This window comes from Bos javanicus, chromosome 1 (genome assembly GCF_032452875.1).
Source record: "Bos javanicus breed banteng chromosome 1, ARS-OSU_banteng_1.0, whole genome shotgun sequence".
Taxonomy (NCBI): domain Eukaryota; kingdom Metazoa; phylum Chordata; class Mammalia; order Artiodactyla; family Bovidae; genus Bos; species Bos javanicus.
Genome location: NC_083868.1, coordinates 66446899 through 66463677, shown reverse-complemented (window position 1 = coordinate 66463677; position 16779 = coordinate 66446899). Strand labels below are relative to the sequence as shown.

The 16779-nt window shown below is 34.5% G+C and overlaps 1 protein-coding gene across 8 annotated transcripts in view; it reads left to right on the top strand.

Moving 5' to 3' along the window:
• Positions 1 to 16779, top strand: part of GOLGB1 (golgin B1) — a 76411-nt gene that overhangs the window by 16197 nt on the left and 43435 nt on the right. For 5 of the 8 annotated variants that reach the window (XM_061402627.1, XM_061402462.1, XM_061402382.1 and 2 more), the window contains 5 exons: positions 2400 to 2525; positions 5206 to 5328; positions 6435 to 6548; positions 7598 to 8000; positions 9050 to 9165. In XM_061402627.1, the coding sequence (XP_061258611.1) occupies positions 2400 to 2525; positions 5206 to 5328; positions 6435 to 6548; positions 7598 to 8000; positions 9050 to 9165 (882 nt within the window). The remainder of the gene's footprint in view (positions 1 to 2399; positions 2526 to 5205; positions 5329 to 6434; positions 6549 to 7597; positions 8001 to 9049; positions 9166 to 16779) is intronic. The other 3 variants (XM_061402617.1, XM_061402542.1, XM_061402675.1) reach the window with 2 other exon arrangements.

The following is a 16779-nucleotide window of genomic DNA, read 5'->3' as shown; positions in this document are numbered from 1 at the left end:
TCATTTTCAAAAGTTTCTTCTTTTTTTTTCTTCTTTAAGGCATTCTATTTCGTGTTTATTTACTTTTGTAAATTGTTTTGTGTTCAAAATAAATTGTTTTGTGTTTTGTGTTCTTGTTTGTGTTCTTTTCAGGACTCGTTTTGATTCAAAAGAATCAAATTTTTCCTGAATTTTGTCACCTCATTTCTGAATTTTTCTAATTCTGATTTTAAAACTGTTCTTTTGTGTCTTATATAATTTTCTTATTTTTTAAAAACACCTTTGAAATATATTGCAGTTTTGACTTTGAGCTTGCCTATGGTATGCTTTTCTCACCTGCTTGGTTTTCTTCTTCTTTTTTTTTTTTAATGATAACTTTGGATGGGATTTGACCTTGATCCTTTTTATGTTTCTTATTTTTGTGTGAAATTAATTTTCCTAAACTTATTGAAGGAGGCCTGATTCAGGAAAATGTTTTTTATTTAACAGACTTTTCTTTTTTGTCATTTTTGTGTTGTGTTCAAAGATAAGACAGGTGGATTTCTGAGGTTTCCTGGCCTTCCCCCTGCCCTTGTCTCTGATCTATACCAACATTGCTCGATAGTAATATAATGTGAGTCACATGCATAATTTTAAATTTTTTAGCAGCTATATTGCAAAAGATAAAGAAGAAACAGGTAAAATCAATTTTAACAATTATTTCATTTAGCCCAGTATATTAAAAATATACTTTTCAGATTAATATAAAAATTATTTTTATGTTAATTTACATTCTTTTTTCTGCACCAAGTCTTACATTTAGTATGTATTTTATATTTATATCTCAACTTGGATGCTAAATTTTCATTGGAAATACTTCATATGTGTTTAGATTTCATAAAATTTCCAGTTGAGAAAATAGACTCATGTACTTAAATTGTTCCATACTTATTTAGAAACTTCCCTGTCACTGAACTGAGGGCCAAACATCATTTTCCTTCAATATTTGCATCCATATTTAGAAACTGGCTAATTATTTAGGATAGTTAATTTGAAAAAAAATCAACTTTAAAGCAACATGTGTGAGAAATGAAAGCACGTGTTCACAAAAGGACTTGTATATGCATGTGCATAGCAGCTTTACTTGTGAAACCAAAAGCTAGAAATAACTTATCTGTCAGCAGGAGAATATTTAAATACACAATGGGATACTACTTAGAAATAAAAGGTATGATCTATGCATCAGTAGTGTATCTTTATTTTAAATTTAAAAGTATGTCTCTACTTTTGAACTAGAAAAATAATAAAAATAAATATATTTTAATTAATTAAGTATATTATGGTTTAATCATAATTATTTACATAGATGTCAACTATTATTCATACTCTCTTCATTAAGTATTCAGGTAAGCACATCACATAGGTGTATAGGAAAAAAATCATTTAAATTGCATCAATCCATTGACACTGGCTGGATAGCTGATGTGTTGATTGTAACACTGGGAGCAGCGTGCACACTTATTACTCGCACAGCGGTTCAACAGTATGTTGCATGATGCAGCAGGTAAAGTGTAATCATACAAAGTATAATCATACAAAAACATAATTGTATTTAGTGGAAAATAATTTATTCTTAAATTAATTAAAATGAACTAATATTAATAATTTAATTTCTCACTTACATTGGGCATATTTCAAGCCCTTGATAGCCACATATGGCTAGTCGATGATGAATTGTATAGCACATGTGTGGCCCTTCTTGGTCTTCTATTTCTGTTATCCCTATTCTGCTTAATTTCTATTTCACACCTGGAAGTTTCTTCTTGGTGCAGTTTGTATTTTGGGTGGCCGTCCTAATGAGTTAGTTTTCAAACTTCAGGTGGGCCAGATTGTTCCGGCCTTTTTGTCCTTTTTACTGTGGACCCCTTTACTCGGCCAGAATCAGAGAATGGAAAAGCTTTGCCAACTCAAGCTGTTGTTCTAAGATTGGCCAACTGTGCTTCCCAGTAAGAATTTATTGACCATTTGGGGGTTTTCCTGTTCTCAAGGCAATCAGATGTTGCTCTGATGCTGCCTTCTGCTATTGCACAGACTCTGATACCAGAGTCTTTTGGTGGTTTGTCCCTACCTACATGTATTTTAACGTTTGTAGTACTGCCTTCCTAATTTTACTGTAAATATTGTCCATGGGTTTTCTAGTTGTACTGTCTGTTTCTGTGTGAGGAGTCAGAGAAATTGAAAAACCAAACCCTTGTTTTGGTTTCCCTCTGACAAGTAATTTTGGTAATTTTTTAAAAAACCACAGTTCATTCAGTTCCCTTCAGTGTTAAATGGAAATTAGAAGGATATTGGTAGGTATTTAGGGCAAATGAAAAGGGAGGTCAGAGAATTAAGAGTGCCAGTTCTTTTGCTTAAATATTTGTTTCCTTCTATGTCTTCAGTCTGCTAAGAGTTCAACAGAGATGGAAGAATTTTTAATGATGAAGAAGCAGCTCCAAGAGAAGGAGGAACTCATTAGCACTTTGCAAACCCAGCTCAGCCAGACACAGGCAGAGCAAGCTGCTCAGGTAGGGTGGGAGGTACCTCAGATTCATTAGAGTAAAGAATCATGAAAGTTTAAAATTAGGGTGGGAGAGGGAGGGGGAATATTTATACTTGTATTGTTGTACAGCAGAAACAGAACATTGTAAAGCAATTTTCCTCCAATAAAAAATAAAAAAAAGAAAAAATAATGTAGCTCATGAAATATATGACTAAATGGAAAAAAAAAGCTCAAGATTATTACATAACAAATCAATTCAGTCTATTTTTAAAACTTTAGTAGTATAAGTATAGTAGCTAGAATGTTACAGTAGAAAGTAGAAGGGTGTGGTAGAAGAAGAAATCAGAAGTGTTATTACCTTGATGAATACACCATAGCCTAATTTATGGCTGTTTAGTTCTGTAGGCCCAGAAACTTGGTTTTAATAGTATACAAAGATTCAGTCTTTTAGAAAGGAATGAGCTTATGCTGAGTTCCAAAGAGACTGTTAGATAAACCAAAAGAAATACAAATGACTAAGTCCATTCTTCATAGTAAAATCTTAATGAGAATTTAAATTATAATCAAAGTATTATGTAATGAGAAGGTGGTACAAGTTATGTGGTTCAATGTTAAAAGGCGCCGGTATGTGACTTTCTTCTTTATAGTTGTTTCTGCTATAACCAGAAATTATTCTGCTACCAGGACCAGTAGTTATTTTCTGCTACTGTTTGAACTGCCATTCTCAATTCTTTCTATTTTTCTGAATTTCCCATTTGACCACTCACTCTTATATTTTTCCTTTGATAATGCTCGAATGACTCAAGAAACGTTTTTTTCCCCTCAAGTGCCCTTGCACAATAAGTGCGTTATCCACTGGGTGTTTGGTGTTTATTGATAACTTGTAGTATTAGTGGCACTGTCTATGGATGACCTGCTGCTGCTGCTAAGTCTCTTCAGTCGTGCCTGACTCTGTGCGACCCCATAGACGGCAGCCCACCAGGCTCCCCCGTCCCTGGGATTCTCCAGGCAAGAACACTGGAGTGGGTTGCCATTTCCTTCTCCATTGCATGAAAGTGAAAAGTGAAAGTGAAGTCGCTCAGTCGTGTCCGACTCCTAGCGACCCCATGGACTACAGCCTACCAGGCTCCTCCATCCATGGGATTTTCCAGGCAAGAGTACTGGAGTGGGGTGCCATTGCCTTCTCTGATGGATGACCTACTACTGTGTATAAATTTAAAATTGGATATTCTAAGATCTTAAGTTTTGTGTATTAGCTTTTATCATGTCCTTTTTTGTATACATTATATGATGTAGGATGGGGAAATACAGAATATTTTTACCGAGTGGCTTACTACATGGAAAGCCAAGGTGTATGGGTATACACACACACACACACACACACATGTATTAACTGATCCATCATAATATAAGCCATTCAGAATGTTCAGAGCAAGCAGCAATACAAAGTATTTTGTGAGGTGAAAGAGGTTACTGTGCATATGACAACCAAGGAATCTTACATGGAAGACTCAGGATTTAAGTAAAACAATGATGGATAGATAATATAGTTTCAACAGGGTGGGGAAAGGGTATTCCAATTGTGGGGAATGGTGTGAGCAAAGTCTCAGGAAAAAGAACATGGTACATTTATAGGAAAGGCTGTGTAGATATGTTTGGCTAATGAAGGACTCCAGTGCCTATACATTTGAAACACAGGATTTCAAATTTATAGTGACATCAAAATTCAGATAATGGTGGAAACCAACAAAATTCTGTAAAGCAATTATCCTTCAATTAAAAAATAAATAAATAAAAGATACAGTAGAGGAAAAAAAACATATGAAGATTTTTTTTCTTCCTGCCTTAGAAGGAGAGCCAAGTTTGGTTCAAAGTGTCACAAATCGAACAGTCAACAGTAATTGAAGGACCAGTGCAAAATGGGCAAGTGAAGAGCTGGTTGACATGCTCAGCCACAGATCTTAAGGAAGTGAATAAGCGTGTGCGCACACACACAGACACAGACAAACACACACACAAAACCTAAGAATGAAACAAAAACACTGATACCGAGCAACTCACAACCAGTCAGTTTATTTCCATTTCATTCAGTCACAAATGAGGCTAATCTAAAATCCTGCAAGTAATGACAGTTGAAAATAGCTGTCTGGAGAGGCAGTGTGGATTGGATGGAAGTATACCAAGTTCTTTGGTAGAAGCAATTCTCTGAAAATAAGACCTGAAAGAAAAATTTGTATTTCCAGTTGTAGAGAATCTTGAGTAGAAGATAACATTATTTTGAGGTTTATAGGGCATGAGAATTTCATTGAAAGTTTTTGACCACAAGTGTGATATTCAATGAATTGTCTAGGGCTTAACAGGAATCTAACTTTGTATGTTTAATATTCTAACCTCCTTAGATCTTTTAAAAATGTACCTCTTGTATATTTAAACACTGTCTTAACCATGCAAATACAGTTTTTATTCAAAATTTATATTTAAGCTGACTTCTGAATTTAATGGCAGGCTTTCTCTCACATTTTGAAGTTACCGTCAGGCCTAGCTCTCTTCCAAAAATCTCATCCTTTGACATTCAAAATTTAATCTGAAATATCTATTGTCCTATCAGTTCTCAGTGTCTGTGTTTGGAGAATAGTCTGTGAGTTTTGTTTGTGTGATAATTCTGGGAGTGTAACTTGTATAGTTTCTCTGGTGTGTGTCTTCAGTTGAGTTCCATGCAGCAGGTGGTCCGAGAGAAAGATGCCCGCTTTGAGACTCAGGTTCGTCTTCATGAAGATGAGCTTCTTCAGTTAGTAACCCAGGCAGATGTGGAAACAGAGATGCAACAGGTGTGTTGCTAAAACCTAGTAGAATGTTGTTTTGGTTAACATTTAATTAAGTTATCACAGCCACTTTTCCATCCTTGCCCACTGCTCTTCACTTGGTGTGGGTTTGCTCATTAATTGCCTTCTTTTTGATATTCTTCTCTTCTGTTGCATATTAATTATTTATTTTCCTTTACCTTTTCTCTTACCCCTCTAATCAGATTGTCAGTACTCAAAAGCTGAGTTTAACTGGCAAATGTGTGTGGTAGTCAGAAATTGGTTTCTCTTCTGTTTGCTCATTGTAGCTACCTTTGTACATTAGAAACCTGATCCAAAGCTTCAAATCAATGAAGTCAGTTTTAAACTTTAGAAAATTTAAAGAAAAAAAAGGAGTGATTTTGAAACCATAAAGCCTTTTATTAAATTGTTCTTTTTTTAAAAAAAATCATTGAGTAATTTCTGAAAATTGGCTTCATTGTTTTTAAGTTTGTCATCTACTAACTCAAAAGTATTTGTTTCTGTTTAATGTGTAAGGCAGTGTAGTACTCAGAAGCACTCCAGTGGTATTCTTCATGGTCGATCCACTTAATTGATTTTGAGTGAAAACTTCTTCCGTGTTCTAGACAGTCCTTCAGAGTACATCACTAAATAAAGTTTCAGAATACAACACTTTTTAAAGTTGATTATTAATATATACATGTATTATTGACTTATTCATTCAACAAATGTTTATCAAGTGCATGTCCCATGCATGAAACTAGAAGAGAAATGGTTCTTGCCTGTAGAAGATGTTCTCATAGGTGAGTAGGATATATGTGTACCTACATTATTTAGGTACAGGATCTTGATTATATAATTTAAAAGTGGATATGTGTAATAAATATCTAATTATTAAAAAGGCTCCCTAATTCGGGGACTTGCTTGTGTCAGTTTGGTTGTTGGTGCTCTGGAGAAGACATTTTGGAGATTCTTTGTTGCTGCTGGTTGGGGAGAATGGCAATGTCTGATTCTTTAACTTGTCATCCCTAACATCCAAAAATCTCAGGACACAAGTCTACCTGACATTTTGAAAGTAATCAGGTAATGATGCTCATGTGTTAGCACATTGTATCTGAATGTTTCCTTCTCAGAAATTAAGGGTGCTACAGAGGAAGCTTGAGGAGCATGAAGAAGCCTTGCTGGGCCGCACTCAGGTTGTGGACCTGCTGCAGCAGGAGCTGACCGCTGCTGAACAGAGAAACCAGGTACTGCCTTGTGATCTCTGTTGCCTGCCTCGGGAGCATTCATTTCCAATTGAGTTTGCCAGGGAGCAGGCATAAAATCCTGTTAGAAGCCTTCAGAGAATTAATGCCATTTATTCATTCTATCAACAAATTCCCTGTGCGTAATTGGTGGTGATACTATGATGAGCAAAATACTCAGCAAAATACAGTTCTTTCCCTCATGAAACTTATATTTTAAATTTTTTATTGTTGCTCTTTTCCTTTGTGATTTTAGGTCTAGGATCCTAGTTCCTTTAGAATGTATTGTTTTCCTTTGAAAGTCCATATTCTGTGCGTGTTCATCTGGGTCCTGCATGCTGCTGGAGAAAGTCATCTCCTTTCTTCTTTTCAACTCTCTTTGAGAACGACTGTCTTTGTTGCATAGAAACATGTTCTCGTATCTCCAGTCCTAACAACCCCTGACCTTGAGTCCCCTCCCTGGCTATCATCACACAATCTGGTTCAAATCCCAGTTGTGCTACTTATTAGATAGGTACTGTAGAAATATTTACATATGTGTGACTTTATGGTAAATTTCCCTTGTCTGTTTCTTTTAATACCTTGTAAGTATCTCTTTTGGCCTCTAATATTTTGTATTATACTGATCTGTTTAAGTGTGATGCTCCCACTAAACGCTGAGTTCCTTGAGAGCATGGACTGGATCCATTTATTCATTCATTTATTCAGTATTTATTGAGTACCAGGTACTTAGTATGCCATATATTATGCTAGGTGCTGGAGAACAATGATAAAACAGGCAAAGTCCATTCACTTATTGAACTAATTTTGTATTGGGAGATATGCATATGAAAAAATAATGACACTGTATATATATACATATATATACACACACACACACACACACACACATACTATTGTCAAAAGTATCAAGAAGCAACAGAGGACTTTTATGCAATTGGAAGTTTGGTCCTGAGTGTCTAGGCCCAGGCTTCACCTAGAAAGGGCTCTTCACTATGCTTATTGAAATGCAAGAATGAATTTATGGTTCATGAGGCTTTTTTTTTCCTTAGATTCTCTGTCAGCAATTACAACAGATGGAAGCTGAGCTGAGCACTTTAAGGAACACTATAGAAACAGAAAGACAAGAGTCCAAGGTTCTGATGGAAAAGATGGAACTAGAAGTGGCAGAGAGAAAACTATCTTTCCATAACCTGCAGGAAGAAATGCATCATCTTCTGGAACAGCTTGAACAAGCAGGTCAAGCCCAGGCTGAACTGCAGTCCCGGCACAGTGCTTTGGAACAGAAGCATAATGCAGAAATGGAAGAGAAGACCTCTCACATTTTGAGCCTTCGAAAGTCTGAGCAAGAGCTGCAGTCTGCCTGTGATGCCCTCAAGGATCAAAATTCAAAACTTCTGCAAGACAAAAATGAACAGGCAGCTCATTCAGCCCAGGTCATTCAGCAGCTGGAAGGTCAGTATCTGAGTGCTTTTGAAGCCCACTTGTGTAGCACCTCAGTAGCTCCTACTTTAAAATTTCAGATATCTCTTAATGACATCATTTGCTTGTTAAACCAAGGAATCTATAGAAGGATTAAGAAAGGTGTCTCTTCTGAACCCTTTGTTGCATTTCTCCCATCTCTAACTGAAGTTATAACCTGACCTAATATTATAATTATCATTATAGTACTAAAAACTATTGATAGTAATGTGTCAAATTTTAAAATATGCTATGTGATGCATGACTGTGGTCTAAAGGGTTCATTAACTGAAATGAGTAGGATTTGAATTAGTTTGTGAAAAACTCAAGCCAAATCTAGTTGCAAAGGTAGGGAGACTAAATTATATGGAGTCAGCCTTACTTCTAAAGATGGATCTGAATGCTTTTCTTATAGGTGAAAATTTCTTTTTAAAGAAAATTTTTATCCTTTAAGGAGATTTAAGGAAAACTTATTTTTTAAATATGTTATTATTAAAGTATTAATAATACATGATTCTGATTTAGTTTAATTCTAATAGATTGGCATACAGGAAAGATTTTAGAAAACATTAAATTGAAGATCTGTGTTGAAGAAAGCTGAACATTAACCAAAAAGCCTTGCAGGGCATTATGTGGGGACAGTGTGTTACCTGAGCATGCTGTTCTCTTAACTGAACCATGCTGATGTTCAAAACTGTGCGATAGAATCTCAGTAGGATTTTTAATGCTTATGTGGAGACTAAAAAAAATAAAAAACATGTAGGGCATTTTCAAGGGAGAAAGGAAAAATGACTTTTTAAAAATATACCTAGACCTGTTTTATTTTGCCTATGAAGGAGGCTTACTGAGCTGTCCTTTGGTCCTTGAGAGTAATTAAACAGTTTATAAAAATGTTGTCACGTGAAATATGCTGGCATTATATTTTAATTAAGATAATTGAACCAGAATAAACAGCATATGGTCTACCCTTGGAAGACAATAACTCATTAAGTTTTGGATGTAAGCCAAAGATCATTTCAACCTACTGATTTTCTTTTCTGTAGATCAACTCCAGCAAAAATCTGAAGAAATTAACCAATTTCTAAATAAGCCAACGTTGCTAAAACATGAAATAGCATCTCAGACTTGTTCGCCAGATGTTTCTCATGAGGGCACACAGGTAATTACATGTGTATTTTTTATGAATAAGATCTGTTTGTCTTTGCTGTATGTGTACTTGGGTGTTCTAATAGAATTTATTCCAGAAAGCAGTATAAGCCTTCTGTCTTTTCTGCCTGATAAAATCCTTTTTTTTGGAGGTAATTCCATTTGAAAGGAATCCTGAAAAGTGTCCCAAAATGAATAATGAGGAAAAAATAGATAGTGAACACCATGACCTCAGAAGATTTTCTGATTTTAAAGTCTTAATATGTTGTATTAGAGATAAGTCATTAATTTTAATCTTATAATCAGTTTTCCCAGTCAGGAGTACAATTTTGCTTTTGGTAGGCTGAGATTTGATCAGTTTTTCAGTATACAATTTAGTCCAACCAAACTTAAGTCTTTGGTAAAAATCATAATGCTCACATTAATCAGCCAATGGTAAAAAGTTTAATTGCCTATTTAAACTGCCTTCTTTAAAAATCTCTGGGAAGCTATGTTTTAATTGCCAGAAGCTGCTTATTAAGCTTGAATATCAGAGCAAGGAAAGTTAGTTTGATGACTTAGTTAGCTAGTGTCAAGCTGGGATAACTAGCTTAATTCATCTCCATTATAAGATTATACCCTTCCAAACTGACAGATACAATGGTCAGCAGAGTACCGCAGTCCCTGGGCAGTACTTTACACTGACAAAAATGTTTGTTTCCTGGTTTTTGCCATCTAGGCTTTCCAGTCTCTTCTATTCTCCCATTCTCAACTTTTTGCTCTTATGTTTTGTTAAGACATTTTTCAGCAACTCTAAAACATTCAAAGAATTTTATAGTGAACACTTGCATACCTACCACATAGATTTTATCAATATTTACTATATTTGCATTTATTCATCTGCCAATTCATCTGAATTTTTTATGTTTCACAGTAAGTTGTAGACATTAGTATATTTTTCTCTAAATATTTCAGCACTTTGAGTAGATTTTAATATTTATGTATAGTTCTTTTTCTTTGAAGCATGATTTATAAAACACAAAATGTACAAGTATTAAATGTGCCATTCATTGAGTTCTTTCAAATGCATTACTCAAATCCCTATCAAGACATATCACCTTAAACAGTACCCTTTTGCAATCAACCCCATTACTCTCCTCCAGAGATGAACCAGTGTTCTGTTTTTTCACCTTAGATTAATTTTCCATGTTTTATAGCCTATTAATATAATCATATATTTGTATTCTTTTGTATAAAGCTTCTTTCACTCAGCATATTTTGAGATTCATTTATGTTATTGCATATATCATAATTGATTCTTTGCTGAGAAGTATTTCATTTTATGAACGTAGCATTTTCTTTTTGCATGATTGTGCTATAATTTCCTTTTGATAGATACTTGGCTTTGGCTGTTATGAATTAAGCTGCTGTAGACATTCTTGTACAAGTATTTGTGTGGACATATGTTTTCATTCATCTTCGTCAAGTGGTAGTTGAGGAATCTCTGGGCCATAGAGTAGGAATGCATTTAGCTTTATAGGGAAATGCTGGATCTTTTGCCAAAGTGATTATAATATTTATGTGTGTGCTCAGTTGTGTCCAACTCTGCGATCCCATGGACTGTAGCCTGCTCAGCTAGGCTCTTCTGTCCATGGGGTTTTTCCCAGCAAAATGCTGGTGTGGTTTGCTGTTTCTTCTTCGAGGGAATCTTCCCAACCCAGGAATCAAACCCGTGTCTCCTGCATTGGCAGGTGAATTCTTTACCACTGAGAACCTTCTTGCCTAATATATATGAGAGTTCCAATGGCTCTACATCTTCTCTAAGATTTTGTATTGTCAATTTAAAAATTTTAGTCATTCTAATGGGTATGTATTGGTAGGTCGTTGGAATTTCAATTTGCTTTTCTCTGATGACAAATGATGATGTTCTTCTGAGATTCTTGGACATTTGTATTTCTTGTTTTGGTGAAGTATCTTTTCAAGTTATTTCCTCATTTTGAAAATTGAGATTTTTTTTTTTTACCTATTTGTCAAGTTGTAGTAATTCTTTATGCACCCTAAATGCCAATTTATTATCAGGCATGTTTGGTGAATATTTTCTCCCATGCTGTGGCTTGCTTTTTACTTGTTTTCTTCATGATGCCCTTTAATTAGCAGTCATTTGCAATTTTGATAAAGTCTATTATTTATCAGGTTTTTTTCTTCTGGTTATAATTTTCTATGTCCTGTCTGTGAAATCTTTGCTTAACTGTAGGTTATGAACATACTTATTTATGTCTGAACATACTCTCTTATATTTTCTTCCACAAGCCATATAGTTCTAGCTTTCAGAGTTAAGTCTCTGAACCTCAAATTTTGTATGTGGTGTAAGATAAAGAATCGAGGTTGATTTTTTTTCCTATATGGATATCCAGTTGTTTCAGCACCATTTCTTAGAAATACTTTACTTTCCCCATTAGATTGCTTTGGTAACTTTGTTGAAAGCAAATTTATGAGCTTTCTGTTCTATTGATCTGTCATTTCTTATGCCTGTATCACATTGTTTTCATTACTGTAATTTTGAATCAAGTAGTATAAATCCTCTGACTTTGTTCTTCTTTTTAAGATTGCTTTGATTATTCCAGGTGCTTTACATTTCCACAGAAATTGTACAGTCAACTTTCTCAAATTCTATTTGAAAAAAAACTGGATGGGATTTTGAATTAGCATTGTGTCAAATCTATAAATCAGTTTAGAGAGAACTGACATCTTAATACTACTGAACTTTTCAATCCAGGAGTATAGTATCTCTCTTCACTTACTAAGATCTTTATTTTTTTAAATTTAAATTTTATTTTTAATTGTTGAATATTTACAATGTTGTGATTGTTTTTGCCATTCAGCAACATTAATCAGCCATAGGTATACATCTGTTCCCTCCCTTTTGTAGCCCTCTCCCACCTCTCTGCCCTTCCCACCCCTCTAGGTTTTCACAGAACACCGGCTTTGGGTTCCCTGCATCATACAGCAAACTCCCACTGGCTGCTTTACATATGGTGATGTGTATGTTTCAATGCCATTCTCTCAAATCATGCCGCCCTCTCCTTCCTCCACTGTGTCCAAAAGTCTGTTCTAGATGTGTGTGTCTCCTTTGCTGCCCTGCAAGTAGGCTTATCAGTACTGTCCTTCTAGATTCTATATATTTGCGTTAATATACAGTATTTGTCTTTTTCTTTGACTTACTACACTCTTTATAATAGGCTGTAGGTTCATCCACCTCATTAGAACTGACTCAAACATGTTCCTTTTTATAGCAGACTAATAATATTCCATTGTGTATATGTACCACAACTTCCTTATCCATTCATCTGTCTGTTGCTTTCATGTCCTAGCTATTGTAACTAGTACTGCTATGAACATAGGGGTATGTGTCTTTTTCAGTTATGGTTTCCTCAGAATATAATCTCAGTCATGGGACTGCTGGGTCATCTGGTAGTTTTACTCCTAGTTTTTTAAGGACTCTCCATACTGTTCTCCATAGTGGCTATATCAATTTGCATTCCCACAAACAGTGTAAGTGGGTTCCCTTCTCTCTGCACCCTCTCCAGCATTTATTGTTTGTAGACTTTGATGATTGCCATTCTGACCACTGTGAGATGATACCTCATTGTAGTTTTGATTTGCATTTCTCTAATAATGTATGCTATTGAGCATCTTTAATGTCTCTCAGCACTGGTTTGGAGGAGTTATGCATGTTTTAGAATTTATTCTGAAATAGTTCATATTTTTTAATGGTGTTGTAGATGAAATTTATTCTCTTTTCATTTTCCAATTGTTTGTTGCTTGTATGTAAGTATACAATTGAATTTTGCTTATGTGAACTTGATATTTATTGTATTAGTTCTGGACTCTGTAGATTCCTTAGGATTTCCTGCATAAACAGTCATGTCATCTGCAAATTAAGACAAGTTTACCCCTTTCTAATCTTTATGCCTTTATTTCTTTTTCATTCAATGGCTAGGACATTCACAACATTGTTTAATAAAAGTGGTAATATTGGGCCTTCTGGCATTTTTCCTGATCTTAGGGGAAAGTATCCCATATCTTACCATCAGCTGTGGTGCTAGCCTTAAGTCTTCCATGAATGTTCTTTATCAGATTGAGGTTGTTCCCCTCAATTCCTAGTTTGGTAAAAATTGGTATTAGATTTTGCCAAATGCCTTATCTGCATTTATTGAAATGACCACATGGGTTTTCTTCTTTATTCTGTTAATGTAGTATAGTACTTTAATTTTTGAATATTAAACCAACCTAGTATTGTTAGGATAAACCTGACTTGGTCATAAAATATTACACTTTTTATTTATTACTGAATTTGATTTAATACTATTTTGTGGAGCATTTTTCTATATGTACTTATAAAGGGTTTTAGTCATGAAGGTTTTCCTCTGTTTTGTAGTGCTTTGTCAGATTTTGGTATTAGAGTTAATATGGCATCAAAAACACAGGTTGGCAAATGTTCCCTTCTATTTTCTGGGAGTTTTTGTTAAATGGGTATTATTTCTCAAGAGTTTGAAAGAATTCACCATGGAAACCATCTGGGTCTGGAATTGACAATGAATTTCTTCTGCAGATACGAGACTAATAAGATTTTCTTTTTCATCTTGTACCAGTTGGATTTTTGTTTTGTTTTTATCTATTTCATTGAAAATGTCAAATTTTGTTATAATGTTGGTTGCAGTATTCTCTTTTTATCTTTTTAATGCTTGTATACCCTCTGTAGTGATACCCACCTCTACCCCAATCCCTATTACTGTTTTTTTAGATTAAGATATAATTAACATATAACATTGTAGAAATTTAAGGTATCCAACTTGTTGATTTGATACATGTATATCTTTCAACAGAGTTACCACCATAGCATTAGTGAATACCTCCACCATGATACATAATTATCAGTTCTTTTCTGTGGTGAGAACATTTAAGATCTAGTCTCTTAGCAACTTTGAAATGTGTAACACATTATTGTTAATTATAATCAGAATGCTGGGCATTAGATCTTTGAAACTTGTTCATCTTCTAACTGCAAATTTCTACTGTTTGATTTGTGCTTCATTTTCTTGATCAGACTAAACTAGAAATTGACCTTTTAAAACAATATTGTCAAAGAACCAACTTTTTTTTTTTTTCCAAAGAACCAACTTTTAACCTTGTTATGTTTCTTTGTTACTGGTCTGTTTTCACTTTTATTGTTTTTTGATCCTTGGTATTTCTTTCTGTTTATTTGGTTTTACTTTTCTTTTTCTACCTTCTTAAGGTATAACTTTATATCAAACACTTCAGATCTTTTCTCATTTAAACATTTAAAGGATACAGTTCCCTTTTAAGCACATGGTTTGATATGTTGTGTTTGTATCATTCAGTTTTTGAAGCATTTTCGAATTCTCCTTGTGATTTCATCTTTGATCATGGATTATTTAGAAGTGTGTTGTTTAATTATCCAGATATTTGGTTTTATTTATAGATATCTTATTGTTATTATTATTGCTTTCTAATTTAATTTCATTATGATCAGATAACATGTTCTATATTATTTCAGTTCTTTGAAATTTATAGAGACTTGTTTTCTGACACTGCTTATGGTCTGTCTTGGTGAATATAGCTTGTGTGTGTTTGTATGTGTTCCAAGTCACTTCAGTCATGTCTGACTCTGCGATCCCATAGACTGCAGCCTGCCAGGCTCCTCTGTTCATGGGATTTTCCAGGCAAGAACACTGGAGTGGGTTGCCATTCCCTTCTGGGGATCTTCTCAACCCAAAGATTGATGCTGAGTCTCCTGCATTGCAGGCAGATTCTTTACCATCAGAGCTACCAGGGAAGCTATACAATATAATATTGTATAAACATCATTTAAATCATAGTATTATTTAGGTTATCTTTGTTTTGACTGATTTTTGTCTAGTTGTTAAAACTAGACTAATTTTTTTAACATTTGACAAAATTTAATATCTGTTCTGAATAAGTTCTTAACAAATTAAACATAGACAAATGTATCTCAATGTAATAAAGGCCATATATGACAAGTCCAGAGCTAACAATCAGGTTCAATGGTGAAAGGCTGAAAGATTTTCCTCTTAGATCAGAAACAAGACAAAGGTGCCTACTCTTACCACTACTCTTCAACATAGTAATTCAACATAGTAATGGAAGTCCTTGGAAGATCTGGAATGGCCAAGGATTCCAGAGAAAGAACAAAGAAGGAGGCATAAAATTCTGGAGTTCTTTTCAATTCTGTGTTTCAGAGATTTGGAGAGGGAATGAATGATGGAGATGGCTATTTTCTCTGCAAAGTCTGGAGCCTTCTATGGGGAAAACTACCTGGAGGCTTTTTCAACTCAATTCTGGAGCCAGGAGTAGGATGACTTGAGTTGGCTGACAGAGTCACATGCCCTTCTCTTGTGGCTTGGCTGGTATTTTGATTTCTATTTCTTGATTGAATTGATTGTATTTCTTCAGAAGAAATGGTTATTTCTTCTTGTATACAGAAGGTTATGAGATTCCTTAAGTTTGAGAGATCGGAAATCCAAAATCAGTTTCACTGGCCAGAAATCACAATGTCGGTTGGGCTGCAAAGGAGGCTTTAGGGAAGAATTAATGTACTTACTTTTTCCAGTGACTAGGGCTGTATTTCTTACATCCCATGGTTTCTGGTTGTTCTTCCATCTTTAACATCAGAAGTCTAGCATCTCATCTCAGTTATCAGGTTACCTTCCAACCCTCTCATCCTCAGCATATAATATATTGTTAAGTTTTGCTTTTTTGCTTCTTCCCATAAGCTTTGCTTTGTCATTGGAGTGTTGAGTTGATTCAGTATAATTACTGATATGAATGATTTGTCTTTCATTTATGCCATCTTGGGCTTTTTTTTCCTTCTGTTTTCTATTCCTGTCTTCTTCTATTTGATAAAGTTTTTTGAATTTTATTTTTACTTATATATTGACTTACTTTCCTTTTAAACAGCTGTATTATAGGTATAATTGACATATGATAATCTGCATACTTTTAAAGTCTAAAACTTAATAAGTGTTGATGTATGCATGAAGCCATCACACTATTAAGAAAATGAACATATTCATCACCCCCAAAGTTTCTCATGATCCCTTTTAATTTTTCTCTTAAATCTCCCACCAGTCAAGTAACCACTGATCTTCTTTCTGTCATTTTAGTTTGTAGTTTTTAGAATTTTTAATAAATTTTATGTGCTTTTTTTTTCTTGACTCCTCACTCAGCATACTTATTCTGGTATTTATCCTATTGTATGCACCAAGAGTTCATTCCTTTGTATTGTTGAGAATATTGTATATATCACAGTTTGGTTATCTGTTTACTTGTTGATGGGCAGATTTGGATTATTGAAAGTTTTGGACTGTTACAAATAAAGCTTCTATGGATATTCTTTTATAAATCTTTGTTTGGACCTGTGCTTTCTTTACTCTCAGTAAATACCTAGAAGTGAAGTGTCTGTATCATATGAGAGATTTTAAGACAGACATTGCCAGACAGTTTTCCAAAGCGGTTATTACCATTTTCTATCCCTATCAGCAGTGTTTGAGAGTTCTGGGTATAAATCTCACCTGGTAGTTATGTATTATCCTTATACTTCCTTGGA